Source organism: Mucor mucedo, assembly GCF_025094135.1.
Source record: "Mucor mucedo strain NRRL 3635 chromosome Unknown EV154scaffold_44, whole genome shotgun sequence".
Taxonomy (NCBI): Eukaryota; Fungi; Mucoromycota; class Mucoromycetes; order Mucorales; family Mucoraceae; genus Mucor; species Mucor mucedo.
The window spans coordinates 84384-98067 of record NW_026252328.1 but is presented as its reverse complement, the minus strand read 5'-3'; the positions used below and the strand labels follow the sequence as shown (position 1 = coordinate 98067).

General features: G+C 35.9%; 5 protein-coding genes across 5 annotated transcripts; 1 reads left to right on the top strand and 4 right to left on the bottom strand.

Annotated features, from left to right (window-relative positions):
* Window positions 1–707: 707 nt before the first annotated feature.
* Window positions 708–2293, bottom strand: EV154DRAFT_420629 (transmembrane amino acid transporter protein-domain-containing protein; the record flags this gene model as incomplete). Its single annotated transcript, XM_051595963.1, has 4 exons — window positions 708–1367; window positions 1429–1607; window positions 1669–1976; window positions 2037–2293. 4 exons carry the CDS (start codon window positions 2291–2293, stop codon window positions 708–710), a joined length of 1404 nt encoding a protein of 467 aa, XP_051457705.1.
* Window positions 2294–3497: 1204 nt separating this feature from the next.
* Window positions 3498–3838, bottom strand: EV154DRAFT_563422 (ATP synthase subunit H-domain-containing protein; the record flags this gene model as incomplete). The annotated part of the gene is made up of 3 exons (XM_051605786.1): window positions 3498–3579; window positions 3642–3689; window positions 3747–3838. The coding sequence occupies 3 exons, from the start codon at window positions 3836–3838 to the stop codon at window positions 3498–3500; spliced, it is 222 nt and encodes a 73-aa protein (XP_051457704.1).
* Window positions 3839–4288: 450 nt separating this feature from the next.
* EV154DRAFT_563421 (uncharacterized protein) lies at window positions 4289–4837 on the bottom strand (the record flags this gene model as incomplete). Its single annotated transcript, XM_051605785.1, has 3 exons — window positions 4289–4324; window positions 4387–4747; window positions 4818–4837. The coding sequence occupies 3 exons, from the start codon at window positions 4835–4837 to the stop codon at window positions 4289–4291; spliced, it is 417 nt and encodes a 138-aa protein (XP_051457703.1).
* A 1159-nt stretch (window positions 4838–5996) lies between these two features.
* Window positions 5997–8251, top strand: EV154DRAFT_443214 (protein phosphatase PP2A regulatory subunit B). Its single transcript, XM_051597013.1, has 10 exons — window positions 5997–6098; window positions 6184–6279; window positions 6361–6458; window positions 6524–6674; window positions 6734–6931; window positions 6996–7109; window positions 7167–7331; window positions 7385–7646; window positions 7713–8006; window positions 8067–8251. The coding sequence occupies exons 2-10, from the start codon at window positions 6189–6191 to the stop codon at window positions 8071–8073; spliced, it is 1380 nt and encodes a 459-aa protein (XP_051457702.1). The 5' UTR covers window positions 5997–6098; window positions 6184–6188; the 3' UTR covers window positions 8074–8251.
* Window positions 8252–8308: 57 nt separating this feature from the next.
* EV154DRAFT_588536 (uncharacterized protein) lies at window positions 8309–11961 on the bottom strand. Its single transcript, XM_051606831.1, has 2 exons — window positions 9036–11961; window positions 8309–8977 (listed from the first exon to the last, which is right to left on the bottom strand). The coding sequence occupies exons 1-2, from the start codon at window positions 11823–11825 to the stop codon at window positions 8348–8350; spliced, it is 3420 nt and encodes a 1139-aa protein (XP_051457701.1). The 5' UTR covers window positions 11826–11961; the 3' UTR covers window positions 8309–8347.
* Window positions 11962–13684: the final 1723 nt, after the last annotated feature.

Genomic DNA, 13684 nt, shown 5'->3' with positions numbered 1-13684 from the left:
CCAGACCGCAATGGCCTGATTCCCTTGGGTAACATCAGATAACATGGAAACTGTAACAAGAAGTGGCTGTTAGAAGGCAGTACAAGATTGTATGAAGACGGAATGGAAGGGAATAATGCACAATCCTTGTTTGACAGGTGGCTAGTTTACCCAATACCTGATTTATAGATCAGCAATTATTTTTGTAGCTGAATCATAAATATTGCTAAAAAGGCCTTTTTATCACATGACCCTCTAAAATATTTAAACATTACAGTTTTTTAGAGCAAAAAGGACATATGCTTACTGCTCTTGTTTAAATATTCTATTGCTTTACATAAATTAAAGGTAACAGAAACTTGAGATCAATAGTTACTCAACTTCTATTAATTCCATAACTTTTTAAATAAATAAACATGTAAAAACTATGCCTTTTTTAGAATACCAATAATTAAGTGGTGGACTTTTTCAGTGTAACCAGCGTTTTTTTTTTCTGGGGGGATTTTTTTTTTTCGATATCCCGCCTGTATGTCCCGCCCGTGCTACCATTTACTTTTCTGCATAAACAGGTCTATGTACCCGTGTAAAAATAAAGGGAACGTTTAAGAGCTTGACATCATTTTACTGTTAAATCATTGAATGGGAACAATAAGATTTGGGAGTTTAATAAAGGGTAGTTATTTATTGAGTATGAATAGAAGATTAAGATAATTTATAATATGTGCAGTCTATGTCGCTAAAGGAACACACTCAGCAGCAGGAGCCGAGCCAGAGGAGGATGGAGTAATCCAAGAATTGATATTTACATAAAGAGTATAGATGGTGATGCCGACACCGAAAATGGCAAGGATGACATCCCAAACCTTGGCCCATTTCTTAGTGGTGACCTTAAAGTGGAACATGCCAGGGAAAATAAAACAGAGGGGCATACAAGCAATAGAGCCTACAAGAGCAACAAACTTATCCAGGTTGGCAGCTCCTACTCCAAAACTGACAGCAGCACAAACTAAAGGAACGATGGACCGACTTAAATTTTTCAACCACTTAAAACGCTTATTGACACGACCACTTCGGTTAGGACCAAAAACGCCCTGCTCAATGATTTGCAAGGGGGGGTATAACATGAATGGGGAAGTTAAAATCATGGCCAAAGAATATAATAGCTGGACAGTAACAGAGAGTGGGACCTTGGGTAAATTGGCAACTACACTTGCTTGAGTGTTCTCTCCAAAGGCAACGTAGCCAATGATACCAATCAAGATAAAGATCAAGGTAACGATCAGCATGCCGATGTTTAAAACACGGGGAAACTTTTCAGGCTCCTTCATACCTTCGATTACGGGGATAACCATACCGATACCTTCAAAAGAGAAGACGGCTGTACCAATCTATATAAGAAAAAATTATTAAAATTCCGGATATTTGGATTAAACTAAAAAGCGCACTTACCATCAATGCAAAGTCATTCGGGTTAATCATACGAATATTAGGACCAGGACCATTTCTAGCAATCTCGTCGGAGCAAAAGTAAATGACACAAACAAGACCAAAAAGAATAAAGATATCAGCTACAACAGCAAGCCAAGACAGCTTTGCAATTTTACGAACCCAGCAGATGGGAATAATGACTATGAAACAATGGACATTTAGTTATGGTTGAACAAGATGCTTATTCTGTGTGTATTTTACCTGCCAAGACCATCCAAATATAGTACTTGCTTTCAATTGGGGAGCTGCAGTTCGATAAGGTATCAGCAGCGATACCAATATTTTCAGAAATAAAGATAAGATAGGAGGCAACAAAACCCATTTGTGAAAGACACAAGAAGAATTGAATAATGTAACGAAGCCAAGAGCCGTAAAGAGCCTGTGCAACATCACCATAAGATCCACCTACTGTTTGTTGTGCCTTGACTAGAATTTGGAAAGCTGCCAAACAAACAAGTGCAACAAAGATCATGAGACAGATTGAAAATACAAGACCACCAGATACAAATCTATAGAGTAACATACAGGTTAAACTTAAAAATCAAAAAAAACGTGAACACTACACTTACGATCCTGGTAAGAAAATAACACCAGTACCTACAAAGGCCTTTAAAAGCATAAAAAGAGCTTTGCCGGGGGAACCAGTTCCTTCAGGGACATGCTCGATTTGTTCATCGGATATAGTGCTTTCTGCCTTTTCATTGTCATAGATACGATCACCAGGATAGAACTGACTGTTTTCACGGTTTGGTATTGGAGTTTCATACTTATTGCTGTGAATAGACGCTGGCGCTATCACACTGAACTCGCTTTGTTTTTTTGTCATTGGGGGTGGATTTGACATTTTTTTAATTTTTATGATTGATGGAAAAAAAAGTGAAGTTGGAAAAATAAATCGAATCATTTTGGCCCTTTATATAAGTATCAAAAAAGGGTCTAAAAATTTATAGTGCATGCTCATCTTTTTCGTCAAATTGTTTTTCTGCGGGGCTGTTTTGTGATGTGTAAAAAAAATCCGGGGAACTCCGTAATTACATCAAAATAAAGAAGCAACCACCAGACCCTTCTTGGGTACATTCTCCGATACACCTCTTTATGCGTGAGAAAAATAGGTAACCTACAGCCTATTATTTATTGTACATCGTAGATAGAGTTTTACACAGAAGATTACTGAGTGTAAAAAATAAATATAGTTACGGTTTTAAAAAATGACCTCATCATGAAAAAATGTCCCTCTTTTTTTCCAATTGGTCTTGAAGTTGATTCGTCAAAAGCCAAAACAAGATGTATGTCCGCTTTTCTTTTTCATTAATGTGCACTTCTCCACATGGGAAATATAACAATGTGGTCTTTAAAAATAGATGAAACAAAAACTGTAAACATTACTTTCCTTACCCTATAAAATTATGTATTACATCCCTGCATTTGATCTTTCTAGACAAGTACGTATTGCGCAATAACTAATAAGGCGCGATAAAATAAGCTATAAACCGAAAATTGTTCTATAAACGGGTCATATACCATCACTCATGACCTTATTTAAATAGTCTCGCTGATTTTTATAGGTGCCTTTTCCAAAGTTGGTAAAGAACGAATCAAAATCATCAGGTACTATTGTTCTGATTTACAATACATGTAACTTGAAACAGTATGGACTGTGATTCCATGATAGAATTGGGACAATCTACCCTCTTACTAAAAACCACCTTTCCACATCAAGATGTCTTTAGTACGTGTGTGTGTGTGTGTGGGTTTACTTTTTTTTTTTTTTTTTTTTTTTTTTTGACAGGCACTTTCACACTGTGGTGTTAGGCTGAAACAATCCCTTTCAACTTTGATATTTCCTTACAATCACAAGCATTATTATTATTTTTACAGTTTTTTATAGGGTATTTTTGAACTTTTTTTCAAAATAAAATGTTATGCTTAAAAAGAAAGGGGCTAGCAAGTACATGTTATAAAATCTACTCTTTTCTTCATTATATTTCCAAAACAAAAAGCTTTTCCTTGGACGCGTATAATTTTAGCACTTATTCGTGGTGAGGGGGTCGAAGTCCAACTTTCTTGGGAAAGATTAAAGGATGCAATTGAGCGAGGTACGTAATGGCCCACCTAAAATTTCAAAATAACCGTGTTATTATTATACAGCAAACCCGGTGTCCTTCATCACTTACATTAAATAACAACAGACAATAGACATGATAATAACAGTTCGGATGACACTAAAAAACTTGTTAAAAAAGGGTGTTCTAATGTTTCCAACCAATTCTTTACATTACGTTTGGTCATTTCCTTTAGGGGTTAATACATAGGTTAAACCACAAACAATAGCAACACCAAAGAATGCCCAAATAATGTTGTATCCTGACATTTTTAGTTCTGTAAATGTGTATCGAGTGAAAACAGGAATGAAACTCTCAAAAAAAAATATTGAAACTCGAAAACGGCGAGAGATTGGAGCTCCGGTGACGTCGCTTCTACTATTCTCGTGTGATTGGCTAGTTTAGATAACTTCAGCTTTAACGTCTACCTTCCCATCCGGTATTGCACTGTAATCCTGCCACATGTCTATCTTTCCTGTTGATTTTTCAAATTTTATATTTCTTGCACATTCTGTTCCTATGGATAAATTCCGATGGCTCGGGAAAAGTGGTGCAATGTCTTTTTTTTCCTTGAACGATCAGAATATTGAAAACGGGTCTCTTAAGGATAACCAAATTTTCTTAGGGACAGCCATTTTTCTTAGGTACACCAAGGGCGCGCATAGTCGTAACTTCGGTTTATAATACTTTAATAGACATCAAGAGCTCGATATAACTTATCATCTAGAACTAGATACAAATTTATCATAATCAAACTAAATGTTAAACCAGTATGTGTGTGTTGTAGCTTTCTTCCAGCTTCTCATTTGGATCTTACCTTATTATTTTCAATAGGTGTTTTTCTTAGATGTGCTTCTATATCTTTAAGTCCGGTACAACTGTAGTCGAAGTAGAATTTAGGCTTCGAAGAAAAAATGGCGCCAGAAATAATAGATTCATTTAATGAGCCTATTGCTTGAGACATTCCATACATACTTAAGGTGCATTCGTTTTGTAAAGCTTCCATGCTTTGTAAAAATATATTGTAATCAAAGTCTTTATGGATCGCTCTTTTAAGGCTCCTACTGACTGTACGGGAGTCATCTTCTACTGAATCTGTATTGGCAATAACTATTTCTGTATCATTTTTAGACTCAAAAGAGGGAATAGAGGTGCTGCTGCTGCTTTCTGACCTATTACTGTATGATCATTTTATTGTTCGAGCTTATGTCAGCAGACAAGATTTGTCTGCGTATAATTACATATTACTAGTTGGATCGTAACCTCATGGTTATCGTCCTGATTGAAGCATTTTTATAAGTATTTGGTTACAGCCTCTTAATTGCCATTCAATTGGTTATAAAATCAATTACAGCCTCTGGATCGCATATCTATTGGATTCTGAATATTTTCACGGGCCAATACAATTAGGATCCAGAGGTCTGTATTACCCCAGCTATGTTATCCCAGCCTAATTTTTTTTGAAATTCACATATCATACGTGAAGGCAATTTTATTTTGAAAAAGCTGTGTGAGTAGTTATGAGAAATTGCAAGCTACTGAAAGTAAGATTAGGGTAATCGAACCAAGCTTTTAAAGTAACAACTAGTGCACAAATGTTAAATCAACACCCTAGCGAGGTATAAGAAATTAAATACACCGGAAACCAAACTTTACTTTTGACAAATAGGCATCAACTGTTAGATATAGTTTTACTACACTATTTTCAGAAACATATTCTTGGACATTCCACATATTGAGAATAATTTAATATGCAAACTCCGCTTTAACCTTGAAGATCAATTATCAATTTCATTAGGAAGTACGCCCGCTAAGCTAATGCCATTTTTGGATTCACTAGAAGTAATAACATCATCAAGTTAAGTTAAACTCGGTCGCGTTTATCTCAAAAATTAAGCCAGAAAAAGTGGAATTGAGCCTGATTTTAGAGGGTTTAGATGTTACAGAAGTAAAAAAAAAGAAACCCCGTTCAATATAAAGCTGTCAATGTATCTATCATCAATAGCTAGGCTACCCAAACCAGGTTTTTAAAAATTTAATTGTGTAAGCCGGTTCTTACTACAACTCATTAGCAGCAGCAAAGAATTTACACTAGAAGTCCATGTAAATCTTCAATGTACAAATCAGCCTTGTGTTTCTGTAAATGTAATGCATGCTTTTTAGTAGCTGCTATGTGGACCAAAAGTTTTAAGCTCGGTCTTGTTTATAACCGCATTCTCGCAATTCACATCAAAATAAAATCAACAACATTATTGAATAGCATGTTAGTAGAAAAGCTGTCCAACCACAATGTGTGATGAAGCGGAATTGAAATTCCTTCTACGAGTGACTGTCCCGCTTCTGTTGTGATTGAGCGTTGCTTGTCGGCCCTATTGTGACTTTTGTGGGGGCGCATCGAAAAAAACCCAAACCATCTTTGTCTTTTTTATTAAAGCAAAACAAGAGAAGTGAAGAAAACCCGTTTCTTTTCCTGTATTCAAGTTAAAATATATATAAAAAAATAGTATATAAACATAAATTATTCAAAAGGTAAAGAACATGGTATTAAACCTCAATATAGCTATTAGTTGAAATAACTCTTTAAACTTTATTAACGCGTAATCTTAATTCTTAGAACAAATGCAAACGTCATCTCCAGCAGAAAACGAAAGCAAATGGAAATTTGCCCAATGCTTTGGTGACAAGGGCGAATCAGATGATATTACAGAAGGTAGGTTCCAATTCACAAAAGTCTAGATATCGGAAACTATTCAAAAATACTGAATTACTTGTTTTTGTTATTTATTATTAGCTGATATTATCTCGGCTGTGGAATTTGATCATACTGGTGACTATTTAGCAACAGGTGATAAAGGCGGTAGAGTAGTCTTGTTCGAACGGAATGAAAGTGTAAGTTTTTACCGAAATATTGTTACAAATAATCACATTTTTACTCAACACAATTTTTAATTCAGAAAAAATCTTGTGAATATCGCTTCCACACCGAATTTCAATCCCATGAACCCGAATTTGATTATTTAAAAAGTTTGGAAATCGAAGAAAAAATTAACCAAATCAAATGGTGCAAGAGACAGAATTCGGCACACTTTCTACTTTCAACAAACGGTAAGGAAAAAGGCAATGAAGAGACCTCTGCTATTTGATTATTTATCTATCCCTTTTAGATAAAACAATTAAGCTTTGGAAGGTATACGAACGGAGTTTAAAGACTGTCAGTGAATCATCCATGATGACTGATGTTGATATGCCAACTGCCGTCGTTGGAAGCTTTGGTGCACCAACTCACTCGTCGCTTACAATGCCCAAAATTAGTCATCAAGATAGTATTGTAGCTGCCATCCCAAGACGTATATATTCAAATGGTAAACAAAAAAAAAGTGACGCGGAGTGTCAAAGTATTAGCATAATGACCCAGTTCTTTATTAGCTCACGCGTATCACATTAATTCCATTTCAATCAATTCGGATGGAGAAACATACATATCAGCTGATGATCTCCGTGTCAATTTATGGAATCTTGACATTTCTGATCAAAGTTTCAGTAAGTGCGCTATAAATGGGCTCATTTACGCTATTTTAACACTACATCTTTTTTTAGATATTGTCGATATTAAGCCTGCTAATATGGAGGAGTTGACCGAAGTGATCACAGCAGCCGAGTTTCACCCTGACCAATGTAACTTATTTATGTACAGTAGCAGTAAAGGAACTATCAAACTGGCCGATATGAGAGAATCCGCTTTGTGCGATCAAAATGCAAAAGGTATTCGTTCGCTGTAACTTTCCTTTTCTTGTACATTCACTAACATTAACCAGTATTTGAGGAGCCTGAAGACCCTTCTAACAGATCTTTCTTTTCCGAAATTATCTCTTCAATTTCCGATGTCAAATTCAGTCAAGATGGTCGTTATATCTTATCTCGTGATTATTTGACTTTGAAGATTTGGGACATCAACATGGAAAAGAAGCCTGTCCGCACTATCAATATCCATGATAACCTCCGATCTAAGTTGTGTGATTTATATGAAAATGATTGTATTTTTGACAAGTTCGAATGTACATTCAGTGGTGACGGAAGGTAAAATTATATTTGTGTAAGGAGACCCCACGTACGACTGACAATTTGTTTTGGATATATTGATAGAAATATGATGACAGGTTCATACAGCAACGATATTCATATATATGGCCGTGATGATGATAGTGAGGTGACCTTACAAGCTGATAAGAGTGCTTTTAAGGCGAAGAAATTAGGGTCCTCAAAGAACAAAATTACAATGAGTAGCGGTAATAACCGTACCTCCACAAGTATGGGTAGAAAAATGCGATCTGATGATTCTGAATATATGGATTATAATAAGAAGATTTTGCATTCTTCTTGGCATCCAAAGGAAAATACCATCGCTGTTGCTGCAACAAATAATCTCTTTATCTTCACGTAAGCTAAAAAATTACAATTCTATATTCACCGTATTTACATTCATCTGGTTTTTCTTAGTGAATGATTTTAACCAAAAACAAAGACTTAACAAAAATAACAAAAAAAAATTGTAATCTCCCTTTTTAAAAAAATTGATCATCATATTACACCTATATCAAAAATGTATACATTTCCCTCTCATTATACAACTTATGTTTTTTTTACATTTATAAAGAAATATTGGGTTTTTCTTTTTTTTTTTTTTTTTTTTTTTTTTTTTCTAATGATATATTTTAATGTGGGTAATAAGTAAATAGAAAGAGAGTACTATTTTTTTTAAATGCGTGTTTGAAAATATACTACATACGAACACTTGTACCTGAAGATGTAGATACAACTGGACTCTTTTTCAGTATAGGGGAATTTGTTCGACTTTCTTCAACGTCATCTAAAAGTGGACGAGAGAACCTTCTGTTATTATTATGGGTAATGATAGGTGCTGAGAAACTGGGGCTTTGTCTTCCTTGCTGGTAATATCCCATGGGGGAGGAAGGTGGTGGCGGTCCATACACAGGTCGAATATTATTACCGTAGCCGGGTGAATGAGGGCTTGCGGGTGCGCTGTGCATGGGTGATAAGAAAGGTTGTGGTGGTAATGACAAGAGTGGGGGTGGGTTGGGTGAATTAGGTATTTGATTAAATTGCTGTTGATTATGTTGCTGTTGCTGTTGTTGTTGCTGTTGCTGTTGTTGCTGTTGCTGTTGCTGTTGCTGTTGTTGTTGTTGTTGTTGTTGATTATGCTGCTGTTGTTGCTGTTGCTGTTGAAACATGGCCATGCCCATAGGGGACATTGGGCTCATTGGGCCCATAGGTGACATGGGCATCATGGGTGGCATCGGACCCATCGGACCCATCGGACTCATGGGCATGAAAGACGGATGCATCATTGGCATAGGAGGCATACCGTAACCATTTGCGTACAACATCATCTAATTTTTATATATTAATAAATGCACATACAACCATTTTTTGTATTGTTTTGTCTACCTGATGCTTCATAAACTGATGTTGCCTTTGCTCAAAGATTCTTCTCTCTTTTTCTCTCTCAAAGCGGTCTTGGCCTATTTGTGCATGGTGTTGATTCACACGCTCAGTGACACGTAGACCGTTGCCTTCCTTTCGATCCTTTTCACGTTGTGATATCATACCCACAAGACCTCCTCGAGGTGCTCCTTGCTTTTTGGTTGAAACTTGTATAAGAGGTTGACCTGTTGCCTTGGCATATTCTATTTGTTCCTTGGCACTTAATTGCTCTCCTAAGTAAGTATCCAATAAACTATTTTGAGGTGCAAAATTATCACCCAATGAAGGAATCAATGGTCCATCAAAGTCCGAGTCATATGAATCATCATCGTAAGGATGTCTAATCTTGGGTGCAACTGGTACTTCCTCTACTACTTCCTCCACTACAACTTCCACTTCCTCTTCCCACTCATTGTCCCATTGTTGACTTGTATTTGCAGTATGATTGAAGCTTGAGGCAGTCGATTTGGATTCTGTGGGGAATGGTGAGGATCGGTGATGATCAAAACTGTTTGAGGTAAGCTTTACATTGGCTGGCAACGAGTATTTGCGTTGCTCAAGGGGCTCGTCCAAGAATTTCATAAAATCAGTTGTTAAACTAAAGTCTCCAAATAAAGAAGAGGACTGAGGATTATTACTATTTGAAGGAGGTACTGGTGACGAGATCGAATGGTGACCAGCAGAGGAGGAGGATCTTTGCTTTTCTTTACTGGTGGAAGGCATTGAGGCTTTACGAGTATGTAATGAGATATTGGATATATCTTCGTCGGGTTGACCAAACATGGTAATTGAGCTATTATGTCTAGGTCTTTGCTGGCGACTACCTCTTGTTGGTAGAGTCTTGGATATACTGGATGCATTCACTGCAGCTGCAACTGCTGCTGCTGTAATATTTCTAGGTACATCGAACCCATTGCCAAAATCGAAATCAGGAATAAGACTATCAGCTAAAGAGTCATTGGTGGTGGTTGCCGGCAATAATGATATGGTCGTATTGGTTGAGATGCTTGTTTTATCCTTTTTGCAAATAGGTTCGTCGTCACTATCTTGCTCTTCATCTTCCTCATCACAGTCGTCTTCTTCTTCTTCGCTTTCGTCACTTGAATCAGCAACATGTCGCGCAAATTTAAATGGCGCCGGCTGATCATCCAAATCCAATTTTGTAGTTACATCAGCCGGAGATACGAAAATTTCATCTGAGGCTGCCTTTTGTTGCTGTTCCTCTGCTGACAACACTGTAATTAAGGGTAGACTATTTGCTCTAGTACCCGTCGGTCTCCTAGTAATCGATACAGCTATGTCCACCTGCTTCTTCATAATGACACTATTCATGATATTTTCAATATCTTGTCTAGTGATTAAAGAAACATCCATGGCTTGAATGATTTCGTCGGTATCCAAAAATAATTTAGGGTGAACGGTCGTATTAATGTCCTGAGCTGGCTCACCAAAATTAAGCGCCTTTTGATTAATTGAATCATTCAGTAAAGCTTCTGGGCGACCATATAATTTAAAAATATCATACACAGCCAATAACCACTGAATGGTCAATTGACTATGGTCTGCCATTAACCAACAGTAACCTTCATCCTCATTGACTAATGTTGAAGACAAAGCCTCGCTGGAAGTTGCAGCTATAGCATTTGTATTACTGCTTGCTTTACCATGCTTCAATTTACAATCGATTCTGATCATGGATCCCTTTTCAATGAGCTGCGGTGATTCAGGATAAACAGCATAGGCATGAGTCAATTGGTACAAAGTCAAAATAGGGGTCTTTGATTTCTTTGTTTCATATAACAGGATATGTTGCTCGTTCAACTCTGTGGAGGAGGAGGAGGATTTTTTGCCGAACCTCTTGTTCTTTTGCTCATCCTTCTTTTTATCGACTAAAACGACCCAATACTTCTGCCAGATAGATGTACCGGGAACTCTGACTTGAAGAAAAGTGGAAGAAACATTGTTATGCTTTGTTGACGTCTCTTCGGTTGATGATAGGGAAGAAGAAGATAGATTTTGAATACTGTTACTGATGTTGCCATTGGATAATAATCTCAAGGTAAACAGCTGGTGTAATTTCTGCTTTTCAAAGCAAGAAAGTCTAATTGCACTCACCCATCGAACCATGGTTGGATCATCTGAAGTTTCAAAAATAATAGTAGATGATTTCTTGTTATAGATCGAGAACAGATGTTTCTTCTTTTTACCACCGTCTGTCATGATCGAATTAGAATACACCACTGTTGTATCCACTATTTGAAGATAGGTCGGCATGATGGTTGAACCAGGTAATTCAGTGTCCCATAAAGTTAGTGTTGAACCAGATAGCTCAGCGAACATCTTTGTACGAGCTTTTTTTGTATTATCCTCGCTGTTGCTATTATCTGAATTATGCTTCATCAAATAGCCTTCAATATACATCTTTTGAGTATATGTATCAAAAAGACGAATAAAGGAAGACATTTCGGATGACGTTGTGCTAGTATCATTCAAAATAATGGGAGAAGAGGTGGAGGAAGTAGGCGTGGATGCTTTAATGAATCTTGAAGGTCTTATACTCATCATTCGAGATTGTGTATTTCGAAAAGTTAAAGGTCGAACAGGCACTTTTAATGCTGAATCCGAAAGTGAAGCCTGAGTCAATTTTGCGGGATGTGGTGGTAAAGGAGGTACTGATAATAACTGCTGACTACTTTCATGATTAATATCACCTGGAGATGAAGCACGACGAAGAAACGGGTTTGGTCTAGGCATGCTAAAAAATTATTAAGTGTATATTCAGTATTTGTATAAATCAAGTATAGATTATTATATCATATTTACCGACTAAATCTAATTGATTTTAAAGAAGAAGGAAAAGATTAAAATAAAAACAAGACAATGCTGTTTGGTTGGTTTTTAAAAAAAAATTAAAAAACTTAAGGGTTAAAAAAAAAAGAGAGAGAGAGAGAAAAAGAGAGAAAGAACCAACGAATTATTATTATTATTATTATTATTATTATTATTATTATAATTGTGCAATAGGGGAGTAACATAACATAGGGATTGAAAGGAGCACTTTTATATATACATACTTCTCCCTCCCACTCATCAAACTATAGGATTCCTATAATCATACAAACATATATATTTATTTATGCCAGTATTCGTTGTAGTATTTGCCATATTGGGAGTTATGTAATATGTATAGCTGGCAATGCATTTAATATAATTTTGTAATGTAACTGTTGTTGTTACAATTACGCTATAGTCAGGAGTAAAAGAAAGCTTTTTTGTATCGCAAAAATATACTTTGCTCTCTTTTTCTATAAATACACCTAAAAAAAACTTCTATATATACCTAATGAAATTTGGTATCGAACAATCAATTATCGTTAAATCACAAGAGTCTCCTGACTGGTAAAATGACAACTGGAGTTGGGTCTGTTTACCCACTATTAGGATATTATCCTTATATGATTTTTTTGACAAGGAGCTTATCTCCAACTCGTTGCTTGCGGGATTATGTGTAATTCATGCTACCGTCTTTAACATGAATCTCATATAACAAAAAGGAGATAAAATCAAAATATACCGAAAGATTGAGGGATCATTATGCACATTCTATTAAGAAAAATCTAGGCATAACTCAGACTCTTTTTGATATAAAAGTAAATATTAGTATTATGCCCTATCTGCTAATAAATTCATAAAAAAAAACGCATAATTTTTAACATGAAACTGCTGCAATAGTGACTCAAAATAAGTATTTGATTTACCAGTGTCAACACATACACTCACACACCTCCGTTTCCCCTTTTTCTCCCTTTTATATTATATATATAAATTTCTTTGCCTCCCACCATTTTAACATAAAGGTCTCTCCTCGTTCTGTATATTCTTTTGTTCTTTTTGTTTTCGTCCTCCTCTTAGTCCCTCGTTCCTTTTTTTTTTTTATGACTGAAACCATGTGGATAATAACAAAGAAAGGGGATTGAGACTTACTTTCGTAGCTGTTTGTCGGAGTTGCCACTCATCAGCCTTGAATCAAAGACATCTCATCGTGTACTTGAGTGCAATAGTAACTCTGATCTTTAAAGCAAAATTCATGGAATATGCAATCTGCAATATAAAAAATGGACCCTTGTCAAATAATGATCTCTTTTTTAAGTTTTCCGGATTTTTGCAAAAAGTACATCAAAAAAGCTTAAAAACAAACCTCTATATCCTATGTGAAGCTTTACTATTCGTGGTTCTGAGTTGTAAATTATGGTCTCCTTTATTTCAGCCTGTCATATGACAAGACATTATGTGAATTTCTTTGGATCCAACAAAAAAAAAAGCCCAAAGTTGGTATTGTGCGCTATTTTTACATATGATTCGTGCACGTCGCAGTCCCCACATAAGAGAAAAACCTTTTAAATTAAAATGCATGAGACACGAACTCAATGCACATCAATGACTAATTGTTAGGGCATGCATATGAGACCTTTATCATCTGCCGATTTTGATGTATCTAATATAATGACGTTATAATAAATTGCAATTTTTCGCTTTTTCTTTTTTTTCTTGTTTTTTCTCTAGTTGCAGTGTGTTTAGAGGTCATTATGTTTTGGTATTTTTTTTTTTTTTAC